Source organism: Penicillium diatomitis (assembly GCF_028827545.1).
Source record: "Penicillium diatomitis strain IBT 30728 chromosome Unknown utg000002l_segment0_segment0, whole genome shotgun sequence".
Taxonomy (NCBI): Eukaryota; Fungi; Ascomycota; class Eurotiomycetes; order Eurotiales; family Aspergillaceae; genus Penicillium; species Penicillium diatomitis.
The window spans coordinates 1,565,705-1,584,161 of NW_026623174.1; the positions used below are offsets into that span (position 1 = coordinate 1,565,705).

General features: G+C 50.2%; 8 protein-coding genes across 8 annotated transcripts; 5 read left to right on the plus strand and 3 right to left on the minus strand.

Annotated features, from left to right (window-relative positions):
* Positions 1–1,359: 1,359 nt before the first annotated feature.
* On the plus strand, positions 1,360–3,043 carry N7539_001667 (uncharacterized protein; the record flags this gene model as incomplete). The annotated part of the gene is made up of 2 exons (XM_056931270.1): positions 1,360–1,628; positions 1,702–3,043. 2 exons carry the CDS (start codon positions 1,360–1,362, stop codon positions 3,041–3,043), a joined length of 1,611 nt encoding a protein of 536 aa, XP_056793301.1.
* A 701-nt stretch (positions 3,044–3,744) lies between these two features.
* On the plus strand, positions 3,745–5,087 carry N7539_001668 (DUF3712 domain-containing protein; the record flags this gene model as incomplete). The annotated part of the gene is made up of 4 exons (XM_056931271.1): positions 3,745–3,914; positions 3,994–4,514; positions 4,580–4,704; positions 4,791–5,087. 4 exons carry the CDS (start codon positions 3,745–3,747, stop codon positions 5,085–5,087), a joined length of 1,113 nt encoding a protein of 370 aa, XP_056793302.1.
* A 631-nt stretch (positions 5,088–5,718) lies between these two features.
* Positions 5,719–7,073, minus strand: N7539_001669 (PARP-type zinc finger-containing protein; the record flags this gene model as incomplete). The annotated part of the gene is made up of 4 exons (XM_056931272.1): positions 5,719–6,393; positions 6,455–6,526; positions 6,620–6,800; positions 6,853–7,073. 4 exons carry the CDS (start codon positions 7,071–7,073, stop codon positions 5,719–5,721), a joined length of 1,149 nt encoding a protein of 382 aa, XP_056793303.1.
* Positions 7,074–8,578: 1,505 nt separating this feature from the next.
* Positions 8,579–9,166, plus strand: N7539_001670 (PRKRIP1 family protein; the record flags this gene model as incomplete). Its single annotated transcript, XM_056931273.1, has 1 exon — positions 8,579–9,166. The coding sequence occupies one exon, from the start codon at positions 8,579–8,581 to the stop codon at positions 9,164–9,166; it is 588 nt and encodes a 195-aa protein (XP_056793304.1).
* Positions 9,167–9,382: 216 nt separating this feature from the next.
* Positions 9,383–11,325, minus strand: N7539_001671 (chaperonin-containing T-complex subunit CCT3; the record flags this gene model as incomplete). Its single annotated transcript, XM_056931274.1, has 6 exons — positions 9,383–9,469; positions 9,535–10,172; positions 10,246–10,836; positions 10,898–11,106; positions 11,173–11,239; positions 11,301–11,325. 6 exons carry the CDS (start codon positions 11,323–11,325, stop codon positions 9,383–9,385), a joined length of 1,617 nt encoding a protein of 538 aa, XP_056793305.1.
* Positions 11,326–11,868: 543 nt separating this feature from the next.
* N7539_001672 (uncharacterized protein) lies at positions 11,869–13,258 on the minus strand (the record flags this gene model as incomplete). Its single annotated transcript, XM_056931275.1, has 3 exons — positions 11,869–12,250; positions 12,312–12,947; positions 13,134–13,258. 3 exons carry the CDS (start codon positions 13,256–13,258, stop codon positions 11,869–11,871), a joined length of 1,143 nt encoding a protein of 380 aa, XP_056793306.1.
* A 568-nt stretch (positions 13,259–13,826) lies between these two features.
* N7539_001673 (bifunctional AAA family ATPase chaperone/translocase BCS1) lies at positions 13,827–15,446 on the plus strand (the record flags this gene model as incomplete). The annotated part of the gene is made up of 2 exons (XM_056931276.1): positions 13,827–14,006; positions 14,082–15,446. 2 exons carry the CDS (start codon positions 13,827–13,829, stop codon positions 15,444–15,446), a joined length of 1,545 nt encoding a protein of 514 aa, XP_056793307.1.
* A 646-nt stretch (positions 15,447–16,092) lies between these two features.
* On the plus strand, positions 16,093–18,142 carry N7539_001674 (uncharacterized protein; the record flags this gene model as incomplete). Its single annotated transcript, XM_056931277.1, has 2 exons — positions 16,093–16,847; positions 16,903–18,142. The coding sequence occupies 2 exons, from the start codon at positions 16,093–16,095 to the stop codon at positions 18,140–18,142; spliced, it is 1,995 nt and encodes a 664-aa protein (XP_056793308.1).
* Positions 18,143–18,457: the final 315 nt, after the last annotated feature.

Genomic DNA, 18,457 nt, shown 5'->3' on the forward strand with positions numbered 1-18,457 from the left:
CAAGCCATGGGCCATGGGTCTCCCTGTAAGTCTCTGCAGGTGGTTCATTGAGCTTGTGGATAAGTATTGCAGTTAGGGAAAAAATTTGACATGGAATGGACTGAACAGTCTGCGCAGCACTTAGGTGCTTGTCACTTCTGCTCACCGGCTTCGGTGAAACAATTCAACGCTACTAGCACGGTTTATAGTGTGACAATAAGTTTACTCTTCATTGGTAAGCTTCCACTCGGTCTTTATCATAGTATCTCTGTGAATCTTAACAAGCCTTCTCTGATTGTCTTGGAAAAGCTTCGGATTTCACCAGCCTTTCTGTCAAGGCTTGCCAAAGTTGAGGAGGTTTTATGAAAGAAGTCCGCTACTCGTGGAGGCTCTTCGATTATTACTGAACGCCTCTTGGGTCAACATCTACCCTGTTCTGACTCGTCTGCCTTGAGTACGTTGGAAACAGTATCAATGTGTCCAGATGTGTGACTATCATTCCGGAAGACCGCCCGCTGATTTCTACAGTATCATCACCTCGGTCTTAGCCTTTTTCCGCATGCCCTTTCTCCAACCGTTCTGTCTGATTCTCATACTCATCATCCGGGACATCATCCTTTGTCTATATTCAGCTGTGGCCGACGCCCGAAGGCTCAAATTTTCAAACCGGACACCTTTGGATTCGCCTAGTCCGCCTTCTCATTCTATCTAAGACCAATCTCAAGCTTGAGAATGACGCATAGGAATTTTTCTCACTACGATCTGGAGCTCATCTATATGGACAGACGGTGCATGTTTGACGCTAGTGTGAAGTTTTGAGCGACTTCTTCGTCTCGGCATTCTATCGCACTTGCTTCTACACTTCTCACATTGAATTCTCCTGATACTCATACATCACTATAAACAGCTCGAAGGGTAGCCGGGAAAGCTCACAGAAAGACGTTCGCAAAGACGTTCGCAAAGACGCCCGCAAAGACACCTAGAAAGACGCCCGCAAGATCCCACGGAAACGCAGTGAGAAGACCAACAAAAAGCGGTTCTTCTAATCAAAAAGCCAAGGCCATCGAAAGGTTCCTTCATTAAGGCACTCGTCCTCTCATTTCTCGTGTCCACAGTCAAAGCTTCGACTTTTCCTCAGCTTCACTCGACGCTCAAAAAGTCCAAATACACACACAGAAAGCTTGGGTTAAGTCTGCCTTTTTATCCACATCGATTCGGATCCTTTGCTTGACTGCGAGGTGAGTCTCCACGAGATACTTTCAAGTCCTTGTTCCCGGACATCACTCTCATTCCAACCGCCATTATACGCTGCGTACTCTCGTTTAATCGCTTACTTGGCATTTGATACAGGTTTTGACGGGATTCTGAACTCATCTCGACATGGCGCACCATGGCCCGCTTACAGTGGGATCTCAACACGTTCCCGCACTTCAAGAATTGCACGCAGGTGATACCTTCATCGTCCGATTCAAGAACAGCTCCCGTAATTACAACATCGATATTTGGATTGGCGTGCTCCTTCCTGATAATTACGATTCCGGCCCTGCTTTGGGAAGAGCTCCGAGGGGTACCAGGTCCGCCTCGGGACAATGGGACGTGGATGCTGATCAGCGCATCTATCCCCTGTATCTACCGGGAAGAAATTTAAGGTGAGCCCAGGGCACTTCTTTGTCTTGCAGGTCAGGTTCTCTCCATTAATCACTAGCTAATGATGAATCTAAGTCGCTGGATTCATATCAGAGACCTGTTCATTCTCGGCCCCAAAGTCCCGTGGATCTTCGCACCTCACAATCCGTCACGAGACAATGCCGATGAGAAAAAGACTTACCACACGCTACGAGAACTCGTTGCTCGGAGACCTAAAATGGAGTTTCTGTTGGTAATGGCTAAGAAAGAGACATTTGCCAAATCCAAGCGCGGTAGAGATGTCAAACTCGTGTTTCCCGACAACTTTGACGCATTCTTGGTGGGACTTGCTGGCTCGACCACTGAGGGAGAATCTCAATATTTCACCATCAAGAGGGAAGATGAGGAGGAACAATTTTCTCAGAATCTGGAGGGACATCCACCGCGAAAGGTCCGAGCTATGAATAGTTCGTTCTCAGATTCCAGAACGTGGTCCAGGGCCCTACGGACGTCTGAGGATTCGGAAACTCACACGACCTTGGGTGAGTATGCTCTGAGCTCCAACCTCACCTTCAGACGGGACACAGGCGCAGTTAAAGAGAGAAACCGCGAACCCCTGACAGTTGAGACAAACACCGAGGCTGAAGAAGAGTGCGTGAAAGTGCTGTTTCAGAGACGGTGGGCTTTGTCGGACATGATTGAGCACGTCCTTTTGGGCAAAGAAAGCTCCCGGCAATTGCTGTCCATTTTCCAATGCGTCTCTTCAGTTAACAAATCAGAGCGCGAGGAATTGGTCTCCTTCCTCAAGACAAAAGAATTCACGCCACAACTGCTACGGGTTTCTGTGTCTGAGGTCAGTGAGCCTGATGAAGCCCGAATGTTTGAAATCGGCGACACCCTCAAAGTTCGTCGTGAATATCAACTACGCGGCGTGGCCGATGTGAAAGGGCTTTGCGAGCAGATCATCTACTTGGGAAAGCTCTACGTATACGCGAAACGTCTCAACATGACCGAGCTCATGGAAAAGATTACTCTCAAGCTTCAGACCGCATGGAATTCTTACCATGGCCTATCACAGCTGGGACCATTGCTGGATGTTGCAGGAACAGTGTCTGTGGACTCTTCTTCTACTGATCGGTTGCAAGCCTGGCTAGTTGTCTTCATTGCTGACACTTTGGACTTGATCTACTACCAATGCCCAAAGAAGTATTGGGATTTGATGCGACGCCGGCCGAATCTTTATGTCGCCGTAACGAAAGAACGAGCCAATTTGCAACGACAATATCCCGAACGATTTGCTAATCCCCGTGAACAAATCCAGAAACGAGGGGTCGCGGATTTTGAAAATGTCCGTCAACAAGACGCAAAGCGTTTGGTGGTGGCGCGAGGTTCTAGTGACCAGTGGGCAAGATTTGGTGCCCCAGCACTTGAGTTATAACTGGCTTTTAATTCGCTTGATCTGGGTTGAACATGTGGGTTAATCCTCCTGGGCGCTCAACGCAGGCTATACGAGGAGAAGTTTGCTTTGATCGCCGCCTCGGCTACGAAAGCATGGACTGGCCATTTTGCGAATCAATGCGACAATCCGTCCACAATTCTAACATCAGTACAGTAGTACTGCAAATTAAGCATTGATCGCATTGATGAATAACTTCTATCAAATTTGATTTTTCTTCAGAAACGCCATCGGAGATTGAGGCTTAGCATATTCCCTTTTTCGGTCAGTCTGACGCCGATCAATTTCAATGACAGCCATTTCTTCGGCTCTCGCTCCGTCATGCTGGTCGCAGACACGCGCCGTCGCTCGAGCCGACGGGAATCCACTTCACATGTGAGACCGTGGAGGCTTCCATGCTAATGCTTAGCAGCGATCATCCTCGCGGGGTATTTCAATATTGCCTACTTGAGATTTCTGTCAACGTTGTATCACGGTCTTAGGCTATCCGACTGCCCTTGAAAAATGGGTTCTTTCACATTGTCGGTGTGTTGATACGGCCTTAATCAACACCAGAATAGAACACATTACGCCCTGCTATTTTCTCGTCTTTGGGACAATCTGCTCTCGTAGAGTTTTCTTCGACGCGGAAAGTCAAGAGATTACCATATTCGCCTCGTTGATAAGTGTCGGTGACGATCATCATGGTTAAAGCTGACATTGAAGATGGCTCCAGCTCGGACGGTCATGAAACAGCCAAAGAATCATCGGAAAGGCCTTCCGTCTGGAATCGATTCGGACGACATTTCAAGCGATGGTGGTGGTTGTACTTGGTAGCCTTTTGTTGTTTGTTTTTGATCATATTTCTACCCATGTGAGTTTTTCAAGCAATTTGACATAATGTCATTATTCTAATCATATCGTACCATCTTGGCTGACCACCAATATGTCAGTATCTATGTCGGGATACCTCACTTTGCTAACGACTACATCAACAATCACGAATTCAGCTACGAAGGACTCGCCATCACCAACCCAGGACCCCACTCCTTTCAAGTCACTCAATTCGGTTCGTTGAATTTGGGAGGTGGTTTGACCAGCAGCGGGCATTTAACGGCCTTCAACGCCAGTCTGCGGGTCCCAGCAACTGAAAAAGAGTTCGCGGTCTTTCCGTTCCCCCGAATCGAATTTGGATATGAATCAACTCTCAACATCGACCACGACGTTGACATATCATGTGTGGAGTGTTTTTCGGATTTGGCTGTCGCGGCAGTCACCAATGAAAACTTTGGGTTGCTCGTTACTGGGCATCCAGGTCTCAAGCTCGGGGCATTTCCGACAGCGCATTTAGATATCCACAAATTGATACAAATGAAAGGTACAGAGCCTCCTCCGATGCTGTTAATTGGCACAATCTGTGAGCATTATGAGACCAAGTTGACATTGATTCTCTCGTTAGGTTTCAACACTACCGGTATGCATGGACGATGCTACTATCCACCTTGCGTTTCGATAAATGCGTCTAACAAATCTCAATAGGCTTCTTGAGCTCCAATGGAAACCTCAACATTATACAGCTGAGCCTAATGAGCCCCGCGGTCAACGGCTTCAACGTAAATGCCACAATTGCCATGAGAACCGCCATAGGGTTCACCGTGGAAATGGTGCGTGTTGCAGTCTAGTGTGCTGCATTCTATTTCCCCTAGCGTGAAATGATCTTGGTCTTACTGACGCTATCCAAATGAATCAGGGACATGTCACGTTCAATCTGACCCTCAATGGCTCAAAGTTAGGGTATCTTGACGTACCGAATCTCAAACTTGAACCGGATCACACAAGTGCTGTCGTGCTCGGGTACATCGACGAGTCAATGCTAATACGGGAGTTCATTTGGGGTAATGGAGACGGCGCGAATGTGGTTATTGGGTTCAAGGGCCATGGATGTGACTATAATGGTGTGGAGATTCCATATTTTGCCGCTGCCATTAAAGCCATTGATGCATCGGTCACGGTCAACCTGCTACAATACATCGGTCTCTTGAAATAATCAACTGTGAACCCATGCAGAGCGCCGGCAGGCTTTGGGGTTTAGCGAGTCATCGAGCTTCAGATGTGTTGGCAAGCGGAACCAAACACGCCCGGGATTACTGAGTATCAGCATGACTCCAGTAGCCCAGCGAGTCTTGTCAGGGGCATTTCAATGATTTATATCTGGAAGTCTGATCTCGTATTCAATATTCCAGACAATTTAAAGCTTGTCTCTTCAACTTTTGCGTGGTCACATGGAATACAAGGACCTCGATTTAAGGATTACTCCCATGGTCAGAGAGCTTGCTGTCGCACCGTGTGAAAAAAACATGATAATAACAGCTGGTGCTCTAATTTTTGTTTTCTGAATATGGTGACCTGGAATGTATCGGATGTCCTCTGAATTGAAACAATACTTGAACGAAGACCCCCGTGAGAAGTCAAATATACCCACCGGTACAAAATCAATCACCTGTGTTACCTAACATGGCGAAGGTTCCTGGCCTGCGAGGTGTTCAATCCCTTCTTTATTTCAACTTAAAATGATAATATCAGTATAGAAACATCGCGGCTGCACTTCAAAGTCACCTTTATTCCAATCTCAGGTTCAAACAGACACCAGCGCGTCGAGATACTAGAGCGGACTTATTTTAAGCCTTGGTGACTCTCCCACTGCGGCGTCTTGTCTTCTGAGGAACCACGTCCTCGGAAGTGCTCTCCTCTGGCATCTCTTGCGCCGAGGAAGTCTGGTCAGGCTCAGTCTGTCCATCGGGTGCTTCATCGGACGCTGGTTCACGCTCCTCGATTTCCTCTTTGGCAGCAGCAACAGCCTTGCGACCGCGTTTGGGCTTTTCAGCCTTCTTGCCGGATTCTGGATCCTCGTCTGTGGCCTTGCGCTTTCTACCATTGGTTGCAGCCGGCTTAGAGGCCTCCTTCGTGGTCGTGGCCGACTTTGCAGGGCGACCTCGACCTTTGGCTGGCTTTACTTCTTCAGCCTCAGCCTCAGCCTCGGCTTCAGACTGCTCGATAGCTGCTTTGGCGGCGGCTTTGCCACGAGCGGCTCGTTTGGCCTTTTCCTTCGTCTCAGCCGGGGTTGCCGGGGCCTCCTCATCGGCTGACTCCTCGACCACTGGTTTTTTCACTGGCTTTTTGCCACGGGTAGCTCGCTTGGTCTCTTGGGGTTCCTTGACTTCGTCTTCCTCATCGGTAGCCTTCTTAGCCTTGGCACGGGGAGTACTCTTGGTCGCCTTCGCAGGTTGCGCCTTCTTTGTGCTGGTCTCATCATCGACGGCGTTTTCAGACTTTGAGTCATCTTCTTCTTCCGCCTAAGTCGGGTGTTAGCTCCAGAAGTATGACGCAAAAACGGGGTTGCTGAGAGGGACGAACGTCTTTCTTAGCTGCTGCCTTCTTCTTAGAAAGGCGGAAGCCTCGCATGCCTGGGCGATTGCACTCAACATCCTACAAATGCCTGTCAGTGGGTTGATGTAAAGGCAAGATCACGAGCGCAGAGATCTGCTCTTCCACGAACTTGAGCAAGCAAATTGCACTTACACCCTTCCAATCTTCATCTGGAACGTGACCTTCAGCGAGGGCCTTGCGAACAGCCTCCTGGTGGACCTCAGGCAAGTCCTCCCAGCCATCAATGAGGTCGAAATCCTCATCACCTTCCAATTCTTCCTTCTCGAAGACATTCTTCATGATATTAGAGAGGATGAGCGGAGTCGTACAGCCCCTAATGGGAGTCAGATTTACACTTTTCCCAAGGGGACCCTCAGAGGACTTACCAGTGGCGCCACTGCCAGCTTTGGAATCTTTCATTTTCGACCCATGTGCCGACACGAATTTCACCTTTGGTAATCTTGATTTTCTGGTCCTTGCATTCCTTGTTCTGGCAACCAGCCCGGTTGTTCGGTGAAGCCTCTGCGAGAAGATTAAGAATGGTCAGAACGAGCAACAAGTCGAGACAGTACGGATTAGCTATCTGGGCTCGGTGCACAGAGAGCATTGGCTTCATGTCTTGTAGGTCCTTGATGGAAACACAAGCGACACGGGCCACTTGGGAGTTGCAGCAACGCGATTCAACGCCGCATGCGCTCACGCGTCCCGCTGCATCAACGCCGCATTGAAGAATCTCACATCGAGAGTGCATCATCTACCATTTGGCATTGACACCGAGAAAGATTTTCCATGCATTTGTACATTAAATCAAAGACCAGGACCTACCAATGCGATAAGGCATGATGACGACGGGAGTCCACAGTGAGGCTGGAACTTCCGCGTGAGGAAAAGGAGAGAAGTGCAGCGTAGAAAGTCGATGACAATCCTCGGAATTCTTCTTGCGATTTGACTTTAGAATTCTTCAGTGAGCTTCAATTCCCTTACTTGATAACTGGTGCAATCCAAGTCAGAGATCGTTGAAGGGAGAAGGAAAGAAGGTGAGGTGAGGGTAAACTCGAAGAAATCGGAAAGTTACCTAGTAGGGTGAGCGAGAGGCAACAACGCAACACAAGTCTTAAGGCTAAGAATTAGCGAATTGGACCTGCAATCAGAAGAAGATGGATCTTTCCGGGGTCTCTTCTCATTTGGAAGAGCTTTGAAGGACCATCTGGACAATTTGGGGACATCGTGTATTTATCTCATTCCGTTCTTTTGCAGTAGCGTACTTCCCAAGCACCATTGACTCTCTGTTCTTTAATCTGAAAGCGAGGCTTCGAATGTAAGACGCGGAACAACGAGCTTTGAAAGCCTCATTGTCCTGAAGAGAATCCAGATTCTCAAGTCCTCTTGAAGGAACAATGGGACTCACATTTACCCAAACGTTACTACTCAATGTATATTCGCCTCAATCATCCCAGCTCTTTCACCTTTGTCAATTTCCGTCCCGCGACCGAACGCATACGTCACTAGAATGTTACAGTATATAAGGATCTTGCGCACAGATCAAGCGAATCGAGGCAACGTGATCCATGAAAAGTATTAGATTTGACAAATAAGAATATCGGTTTCTCTACCTTAATAATTGTTTTTAAACCACGTAGATGAGAGGAGAATCAAGGGAAATGCTAGAAGCAGAGTACGTAACAATGGTATGTTATAAGGGTTTTTTCAGCTTAGACGGACATCCCGCCAAAAGTGGTTAGCGTGTCGCAATGTCCGAAGCTTTTGGTGTCGCTTCGCTCGCAGATGAGCCCGCTTGAACTCTTGCCTGTTGATGTCCTTCAATCGCCCACCCGACAGCTCTTTTATTGCGCAGCGTTTCCCTCGTTCTCTTCTCAGCATCACCTTCAATCTGCAGAGATACTGCAATCGCAGTCAATATTCATCCCTGAGCTTACAGCTATCACTTCCCTTCGACTGCACGACTTACAATCACAATATCAATAGCGACAATTAAGACGTCCAGGTCTCTCCCACCAGTTGTCGCATTTGTGTCTCTGCGTCTTTGCCGCCTTTCAAGACACTCGACACTAAAACTTCAATTGCACTCTGAATTACATTCATCTCTTCGCCATGTCTGAGCCTGGCCCTGAATCAGTTCCAACCAGCGCCGATCCTCGCAGTAAGCGGCCCACAAAGCGTCGCGCCATCACGCCCCTTTCAGAGCACGCCACACAAATTGAAAGCCTATTCAAAGATCCCTCCAAAGAGATCAGATTGCCCAGCGCTCCCAAGGAACGCACGTCATCTACTCTCGCTCCGCCTCCTGAGATTGTCGCAAACGTGCAAGGTTCCTCGGCGGGTGCGGGTTCCGGAGAATTCCACGTTTACAAGGCAAGCCGACGACGGGAATATGAGCGCTTGCGGCTCATGCAATCCGAGGTTGAGAAAGAAAAGGGCGACGCAGAGTGGGAAAAGCAGCGGGAGGAGGCAAAGCGCAAGGATATGGAAAAGACCGAGAAGAATCGGCGGCGGCGCGAGAAAAAGCGGGCGGCACGGGGTGGAAACAAAAAAGATGAGAACAACGAGATCACAGATGAAGCAAGCACTTCAATGAAGGGACCAGTGCCACCAAATCCAGACATGCACCAGAATGTCGAAGGCATGGACGGCTTTATGTCGGCAGAGGTTCCGGGTGTGATTATTCATGACGATGATTGAGCGGTTCTCTTGGGTCTACACTCGGCACTACTTGAATTTGTATAATATGACATGCACAATGATACCCATATGACAGTCTGTTCTAGTCTAGGATAATCGTACAGCGACGGGACTTTCTGGAGGCATTCGTGCCGCATTAAATGTACGGACCTCAAGTCCATGTATTCATTTCGTTTGTCCTTCCATTCGTTTTTCTTTTTGAGATTGGCATGTCTATTACTCCTCGCCACCACCAACACCGCCAGCCTGTTGCGCTGACTTACCGCTGCAAATGTCGTCAACACGAAGGAGCAAGCAGGCAGACTGAGAATTTCCAAGTTAGAATATGTCACGCTGACTGAAAGATACCCCCCGGAACGAGAACTTACCTCAACAGCGGTCTTGATGCTTTGCAGCTTCACAGCCTCCGGCTCCCAGACCCCGTATTCCTTCATATCGACCAGGTTGCCGGATTCGCCATCAAGACCCCAGGTGTTGTGTCCCTCGACGTGCTTGGCACGCAGACGGGTGAGCACACGGATGGGGCTGGCGCCGGCATTCTGGGCCAGTGTCCGCGGAATAACCTCCATGGCATCCGCAACAGCCTTGTAAGGCCACTGTTGCACACCCTCAATCGAGCGAGCCAGCTGTCCAAGCTTAACGGAGACAGCCATCTCAATAGCACCACCACCGGGTGACAGGCGAGGGTGGAAAATGACATTCCGAGCCACAGCCATAGCGTCCTGGAGGTTACGTTCGATCTCGTTGATAATATCCTTGGACGGACCGCGGAGAAGAATGGTGCAAGCCTTTGGAGATGTGCACTTGCGCATGAATGTGAAGTACTCGTCGCCAATCTTCTCAATCTCGAAGAGACCGCACTGGGTACCGATATCTGACTCCTGGATGTCATCAACACGGTTGACAATAGTGGCGCCGGTGGCACGGGCGATACGGTTGTTGTCGGTCTTTCGCACACGACGAATGGCGGTGATGTTGGCTTTGACAAAGTAGTGCTGAGCAAGGTCTAGAACATGAAGTTAGATGGGAGAACAAGAGAGACGAGCAGATCATTACCAGCTTGAATGGGCAAAACTCACCAGATACACCCTTCTCGGTGATCACCACATCAGGCTTGAAGGCCACAATAGCCTCGCACATCTGCTTGACTTGCTCTTCCTCAATCTGTAGGATACGGTTCCAGTCATCTTCCTTAGTGACCTCGATGTTGGTTTGAGACTCGCCCTTCTTGTACTCCAAGGGACAGTCAAGCAGCAAGATGCGAGGGTTCTCAATTCTCCTCCTCATCTTAGGGTGAGTGATGTCCTTGTTGACCATGACACCATCGATGACTTCAGAGTCCTCGATCTGACCACCAGGAACCTTTTCAATGCGAGCATATCGCTTGATGTCCACCTCCTGCTTGCCACCGCCAATGTCAAAAGAAACTGTTCGCACCGCACGTAGGGCCAACCCGCACATCAAGTCTGACCACCGAGAGACGAACTTTGTACCAATTGAAGACTGAATGAGAGTGTACATGGCCTTATCGTCGTGAATATCGACAGGAACTGAGACTTCTTCGATAATCTGGAGGGCGTCGGCCAAAGCACGCTTGAAGGCGGAAATGATAACGACCGGGTGAATGTTGCGTTCTAATTGCGGAAGGGCCTGAGCCAGCATTTCACCAGCTACAGAGTGGTTAGCAAGCAGGCAGAAGGCTCTATGATTGATAATGGGACAACTACGTACCTAAGATGATGACCGTTGTGGTTCCGTCTCCAACTTCCTCATCCTGGGTCCGACTGAGCTCGATCATGCTCTTGGCGGCGGGGTGTGAAACTTCAATCTCGCGAAGAATTGCGTGGCCGTCGTTGGTAAGCACAATACCACCCATGGGATCCAGCAACATCTTCAGCATGGCCTTGGGGCCCAGACATGATCGAATGATATCGGCGACCCTGTAAATTTCATCAGCACCCAGGAGATAACGAAGATTCATTCAAATGACCCTCAGCCAAACGTACGTTTTAGCAGCGGTAATGTTAGATAGCTGCGCGCGGCGACCGACCTGGCGGTCACCGGCATTGGTGTCTATGAGGGCGGGTTAGTTCAAGACAGTCGAGCAGTTTATGGCAATAAGGAAGAAGCGTACTCATCACAACCACTGGGGCCTGCATATTGTCCGGGTGGTTATGTCGGAATGGGTGCAGGTGATAAGTGAACTTGCGACAGATGAGACGAGCACACTCCCGTTAAACACTGAAAAGGAGCCGACTGAGATCCGCGTTAAAGGTTGCCCGCATCCTAAATTTCCAAAGTGGGAGCTCCCTGACGCTAGACCAAAAATGGCTATACAAACTAAACAAACACATCCATTGCGTCCCATCAGGCCTATCTTCCCCGCCAAGTGCATCTGTTTGACAAAGGCTTCGAGTCTCGATTGAACGAGATTCGACAAAATCAGAACTTATTTCAACGCGGCGCTCTAGTGATTTCCACCGGAATTCCTCACTTTGAAGGTTTGATTCATCTGGATTCACTCAAAAACGCGTAGCTTTACACGAGAATTCCACGATTCTGATTTCTCTCTAGTCGCTGCCAGATTCACAATGTCCAGTGATCCGTGCACGGTATGTTCATCATGGCCTTATTTTGCTCTCCGGTGCTTTTGATATCGTACATGAGATCCAATGACCATTTGTCCTGAAATTTGAATGAAATTAAAATTCGCGGCTCTCGCCAATCTCACAAACATCGAAGACGCCTTCCACCGGCAAGCCAAAGTTCTTTAGGGCAGCCTTGAGTTTCTCTGGTGGTTCCAGAACATCCTCTTCCGTCAGAACCCAGGTACCCCAGTGCATACCCAAAGCCTTCTTGCATTTTGTATCTTGGAAGATCTGTACAGCCTCATGCGGATCCACGTGTGCAGAACTGAACATATGGCGCGGCGCATATGCACCAATCGGGATCAGGCCCAAGTCAAATGGGCCGCGGAACTCACCAACCTGTTTAAAAGCAGGGCAAGTAGGGAGATTGTCGTACTTGGGATCGTGATCGTCTTCACCCTCGGGCAGCTTTGGAACCGATCGGTAGCCAGTATCCCTACAAGAGTTCGTTAACTGACTAGCAAGGACAGGTGACTCGCTGATGAGATAGTACGTACCCTGTAAAGTAGACATGCTTGCCTCCCGATTCGATTGTCCAAGACCCCCAGAGAGTCTGCATTCTATCGAAGGGAGTGCGAGCAGTGGCATGTTGGCTAGGCAAGAAGCCGATGCGTGCTTTGATCCCCGCCGCGACTGAAGCTGAGTCTTCTACGACGCCGACTTGGGCCTCTTCATTCCCGACAGGAGAAAGCGTAATGTCGCGCTCATCCCACCAGTCCAGCTCGGTCACCTGGCTGATACCACAGCTTTGGAACCATGCCTTCACGCCCAGAGGAACAAAGAAGTGGCAGTTTGGGTGTCGCTGGGCGATTTCGGTGACACCGGTGTAGGAAAGGTGATCGTAATGATTGTGAGAGATAAAGACTGCATCAATGACGGGAATATCATTGATCTTGCAAGGTGCCTCGGTGAATCTTTTTGGGCCAAGCATGTTGTATGGGCCACAGCGCTCTTCTAGGACTGGGTCAAAGAGCGCACGGAGACCACCGGGGAATTCGACATAATAGCACGCATGTCCGAGCCAAGTCGCGCGAAGTCGGGGAGTGTCCCGAGTCGGAAGGAAGTCGGGTTTCCGAACGGTGACAGTCGGACCGGTGGTTTTGGGCTTGTTGGCTTTGCCCGTGATGCGCCGCCTGTCCGAGTCGCAAGTTGTGTGAGACAAGAGCAGAGATCAAAACTAAATTTAAATACTGAGAAACTTACATGAGAATCTCGGCGGGGATTTCCATCGTGACATCCGTCCATGAGCTTCGGGAGATTCAACAGTCAACAAGACCGACCTTGCTTGCAAATGCGGTCATCATGGAAATCCGACTTACTCCCAGGGGTTCCTGAAGCCGGCTTTAGCGTGATGGCTCTTGGCCGACGCATCATTCGGAGCGGCTCTAGCGGGTGAGCTCGCCACGCTCAAGGTGTAAAGAACAGCTGTAGTAGTCGAACCCATCATGCGCGTCGGAGGAGTGTAGGCGTGCCGAAGAATTGACCTCCGACATGGTCGGAGTTGCGGGACACGAGTCCACATTTAAATTCTTGTAAAGGAATGCTTGCGAAAAAAGAGATTGGTCATCGGACACAGCCTCAGCCTCGCGCGAAAAGTAAGCCACCAGGCCCTTGGTGTCGAATTCAGGAAAACAAGGCGTGGCGGAGAAGAAAGCTTTCCGTTAACTCCGTGTGAGATGTTCGGACACGCCGATAGGCGTCCGGCTCTAACGTCGCTCCATTTCCGGTACAGAGTGCTGGCCAGAAGCACGCACGGTCGCGCAGAGCCGCATGCCAACCTTGAGTCACCTCGCATGGCTTAAACCATGAGGACCAGTATAACAACATTGCATTGATGATCCGAAAGACGTATATCTGATCAATTCCATAGTTAGAGTTTCCGCCGCGCAACCGTGCAACCGTGCAACCGCGGCGCAAGGTTGGTCGGCCCGTTGAAACTCCGAGATCTGATAATGATTCTTATCGCCAAACCATTCGACATTCCCTAGAGAACCGCTCGAGTTATGGCCAGCATGGGGTCAAACGATGCTTCGCAGGCAGCATCGCCAGCGACGCCCTCCACGGTGACCGACCTCATATTGCAGCAACGGCCGGGGAAGTCCCAGGATGCACATACGACGGTGTCATCAGCGGTGCAAAGAAGCGACGGAGGTCTTTGGTCGCAGATCACAGACAACCCGTTATTTACGGCGGTATTTGCTTCTCGTCCTCCAAGACCATCTGGGCAGGAATATATGAGCGGCAGGCACTGACAATTTCGGTTACAGGGATTTGGTCTTGGCGCATTAGGTGCAGGTTTGACGTTTGCGCAAAGAGGTGTCCGCCATGGCGCAGCTCTGTTGCGTCGTCGAATGCTCGTGGATGTGGAGATTAGCATCAAGGATGATTCATATCCTTGGTTCCTCCATTGGATGACGCTCTATCAACAATCGCAACTGAACACCACCCGCGCCGCCACGCAAACCACTGGCTTCGTCGACCGTCTCCTTCACAAGATGACCCCCGGTATGCGTCATCTCTCCATCCAAACATCGAAGGTGGAACATTCCAATGGGGCTATTCACACTCAATTCTCGCTGGTGCCGGGACCCGGCAAACATATACTCCGCTATAAGAATGCCTTTGTCTTTGTCAACCGAGTGCGAGAGTCAAAATCCCGGGATCTTCAGACAGGCAAGCCATGGGAGACAATCACCCTCACCACACTGTACTCGCAACGCCACATATTCGAAGACCTATTCACAGAGGCACATGCCTACGCCGCTCGATCTCATGAGGGCAAGACCACGATATACAATAGTTGGGGAACCGAATGGCGACCGTTTGGCAACCCCCGGCGCAAACGCCCCTTGGAGTCTGTAGTTTTGGATGAAGGCGTCTCTGAGCGAGTTGTGGACGATGTTCAAGATTTCATCTCCAGTGCTGCCTGGTATCACGATCGCGGGATTCCTTATCGCCGTGGGTATCTTCTCTACGGGCCACCTGGAACGGGTAAGAGTTCCTTCATACAAGCTCTAGCTGGAGAGTTGGACTACGATATTGCCATCTTAAACCTGAGTGAGCGCGGGTTGACTGATGACCGACTCAACCACCTCTTGACCATCGTTCCCAACCGCACACTAGTCCTCCTGGAAGACGTGGATGCTGCCTTTTCGAATCGACGAGTTCAGACTGATTCTGACGGTTATCGTGGAGCCAATGTGACTTTCTCTGGCTTGCTGAACGCCATGGATGGTGTTGCCAGTGCGGAGGAGCGTATAATCTTCCTCACTACCAATCACGTCGAGCGTTTAGACGAAGCTCTCGTCCGACCGGGGCGCGTAGATATGACAGTGCGCCTTGGCGAGGTGACTCGCTACCAGGTCGGACGCCTATGGGATCGCTTCTATGAAGACATTGATCTTGAAGGAGTGAAACGCAAGGCCTTCCTCGATCGCCTACAGCAGCTTGGTCTGATCGAAGATGCGCAAGGTCACAAACATGATCGATCGAAGAGCACGAGTGCTGCAGCTCTGCAGGGCCTCTTCTTGTATAACAAGGGCAACCCGGATGGGGCAATTGCCATGGCCGAAGGGCTCACTTTTTCCGTCCACGATGAGGCTATGGAACATGGTCAACATCGGAACGACTAGATGTATACTAATTGATATGAATTGTATGGTCCTTCGAGAACTGGCCTCCCCTACGAACCATTTCAACAACCTCCTTTCTTCTCTTGGATAAGCGATGTCCAGGGTTCGTCTCTTCAGCTTGCGGTGGGGTCACGCCAAAGCCTAGCGTGTCTGCGCCGAGCGGCAACTAACTTGAACTGTATCGGTGTGACTTCTGCACGCCACTCAGCACCAGTCTGAGGTGGAGAGTGCTCGAGCTGACAAGATACTCGAGCCGCATGGAATGCTAATTCCAATCACGGGCTTGACTTGTAGCGCCGTTATGCACTGATGCACGCTAATCCCGCGACGGCCGCCAATCACATGCGCTGACTACTAAGCGCCTGCACCAAAAATAGGGTCATCACACTCGGTACAATACAGCCTGTACGCAACTCCCCCATGTGGTTTCTCACCGATTTTACGTGTGATATGCAAAGCCGAAGAAAGAGGCTCATCGACGGCCATGTCCTATATGGTCTTCGCGAAGTCCGTGTAGGACCATGCGCGCCCGCGTGTCTCTTTTCCCCGCCATCCCGCTCGATCTTGCAGAGTGCTTGCTATACATCTCCTCGTATTGCCATAAGACATTTGAAGGCTTGTGAAGTGCACGAAGCATTACGCGGGCATGAGTCAATTTCAACTATTTCCCTCGCCACCTGCGGCGAGGGTTGGAACAAATCCGTTTCGCAGAGGAGCCAAGAAGCCACCGGGTATGGAAGAGCAGCCTCCATCCTCAGTCGCCCTCCATGAGGTCAACGAATCCACAAAAACCGAGTCAGTACTGCTGCAGATCATCGAAGATACCTCGTCTTTTCCTCGTCCACCATCTCGAACACACCACGCAAGATCTGGCTCTCCGTCATCTACGGAAGTACTTCGCAAAGCCACTTCTTCTCATACGCCTCGCAGTCAAAGCCGTCAAGATATCAGACCTGTCGACCGCCCTCTGCCACTACGAGCCAGTACAGACAACGATAGAGGGAGTACCAGTGAGATCAGTCGCCAGAACACCATCTCTACCGCCTCGCCACAGTCATCTCAGTCATCTGTGTCGCCGAATCCAATGAAATCGATATTTCCTCGTTTTAACCCAAAGCATCCTTTGCCAAGATCGATTGCTCAGCCTCCATTTTCAAGTAATGTTGAAGCCCAGAAGAAGAGGTCGCGCAAACCGCTTCTCACTTTGGATACTTCCTCGGAAATTGACCACGTCTTGGGGCCCAAAACCGTTCCGGCGAGTGTCTTGAATTTTCCAAATGGCATTGCCGATTCAGAGGAGATAAGGTACTCGACTCCATACGAGCTGGAAGTACTATGGGAAGCTGCCAACGGGCAAAGACCTACAAATTTAGCTGGGGCCTTCAGCATGCATCTAGCAAGGTATGTTTCAAGACCGATCTCGACAATTGCCATACTGCCTGCTCACTCTATCCAGGACTGGTCCTGCGACTTTCAAGTTCGGCCATCTACAGCAACCCTTCTACACGTTGGAAACATTTCAAAATGACGAACTCTCAATATCTCGGGGCGCACCGAGCAAAGCGAACAGTAATGTACCGGTGATGTCACTCAATCTTGAAGATCGTCGCCGACGCGAGCATCCACACGATGGCTTGGTCGCTCTGCTCTTTTCAAGGCTAGCAGCGATGCTTGCAATTGAACAAGCAGGGGATATCGCCAAAATACATCTTCTGAGCCCTGTTGAAGCAGCCGGAGTTCAGAGAGACGCTCTCAACCGGGCTTCCGCCCAAGAGTCATGTCGTCTATCATGGAATCGCAACTTGAGACTCTATGAGCTGCGCCATCCACAAGTCGTGAAACGGCAACCGCATGCACTGGTAGGGGCCGAGGGGATCCCCCTTTCACCCGTCAGGTCTTCGTCTTCCGGAGTCTTGTATATCACCGTCTCTGCACCTTCAAGCGACGTTGTACCTCAACAGGCCCCGACAATTTTGGTCACAAATCCAGCATCCTCGGCTGCTCTGGCGACGGCGCACCAGGCTGCCAATCCACGAACGTCGACACTCCCCATGGCGGACTCGGACGAGCCGCTTGTCTGCCTCGACTTGACGACTCGCACCCTCACAATTTCACCGGCCGCAATCATTGCAACGATACCTTCGTTATACGCTATTGACTCTGTGATCGCCGCCGTACTTGCGGTTGCCGTCTCGGACGAAGCTACAAACCCCATCCTAGCCGATATGGAAGTCGAATCTCCGACTTCCAATGCGCAAGACCCACGAACCGGAGGCGGCGTTGGTATTCCTTACCGTGGACCCTTAATCACAACGCAAGCCGAACGCGAGGACTACGCCGAAAGCCTTCAACTTGCGTCGCAAATCCAAACCGCAAAGGATCAGGCAGAATCCAATCCCGAACGAAAAAGCTTCTTCGGTCTCTGGAAAACACACCGAGCCCCCAAATCCGATCATGTGCGAAGTGGCAAGAAGGACAACGAGATCGTCATAGAGGAAATTGATCTTGAAAAATACGGTCGCTATGGAAAGGGGTCTTCCCGGGAAGGCGAGAAGCTCCCCGGGATTGTGCGGACGGTGTTGAAATTGATGTTTTTAGGACTCAATTTGATTATCAACGGGATGACGTTACTGGTGAAGCTACTGGCTTGGCTCCTGGTACGCTCTACGCGATGCGTCACGAGTGATAAATTCTGAGTTGCGTTGTCGGAGTCAGCGGGTCAAGGATATTGGGATTTTTGAGTCTCAGGCAGGAATTTGAGCGGTGATTGCACGGGCGCTGGGAAGAGGCCATTGGTGTTACCTGCTTCGGCAAGTGTGTGGTGCTTTCTTCTTGTTGGCTTACTACTTAGTAATATTGATTCGAACGAATACAAGTGATACCCAATTGCGAATATGTGTGGATCCGTGGTGTCTTTCTAGACTTTTGACAGTTTCTTGGTAAGAGACATGCGAAGAAATGGAAAGTAGCAATTAAGGTATTATCTTTCCTCGGACTTTCCATACTATGTA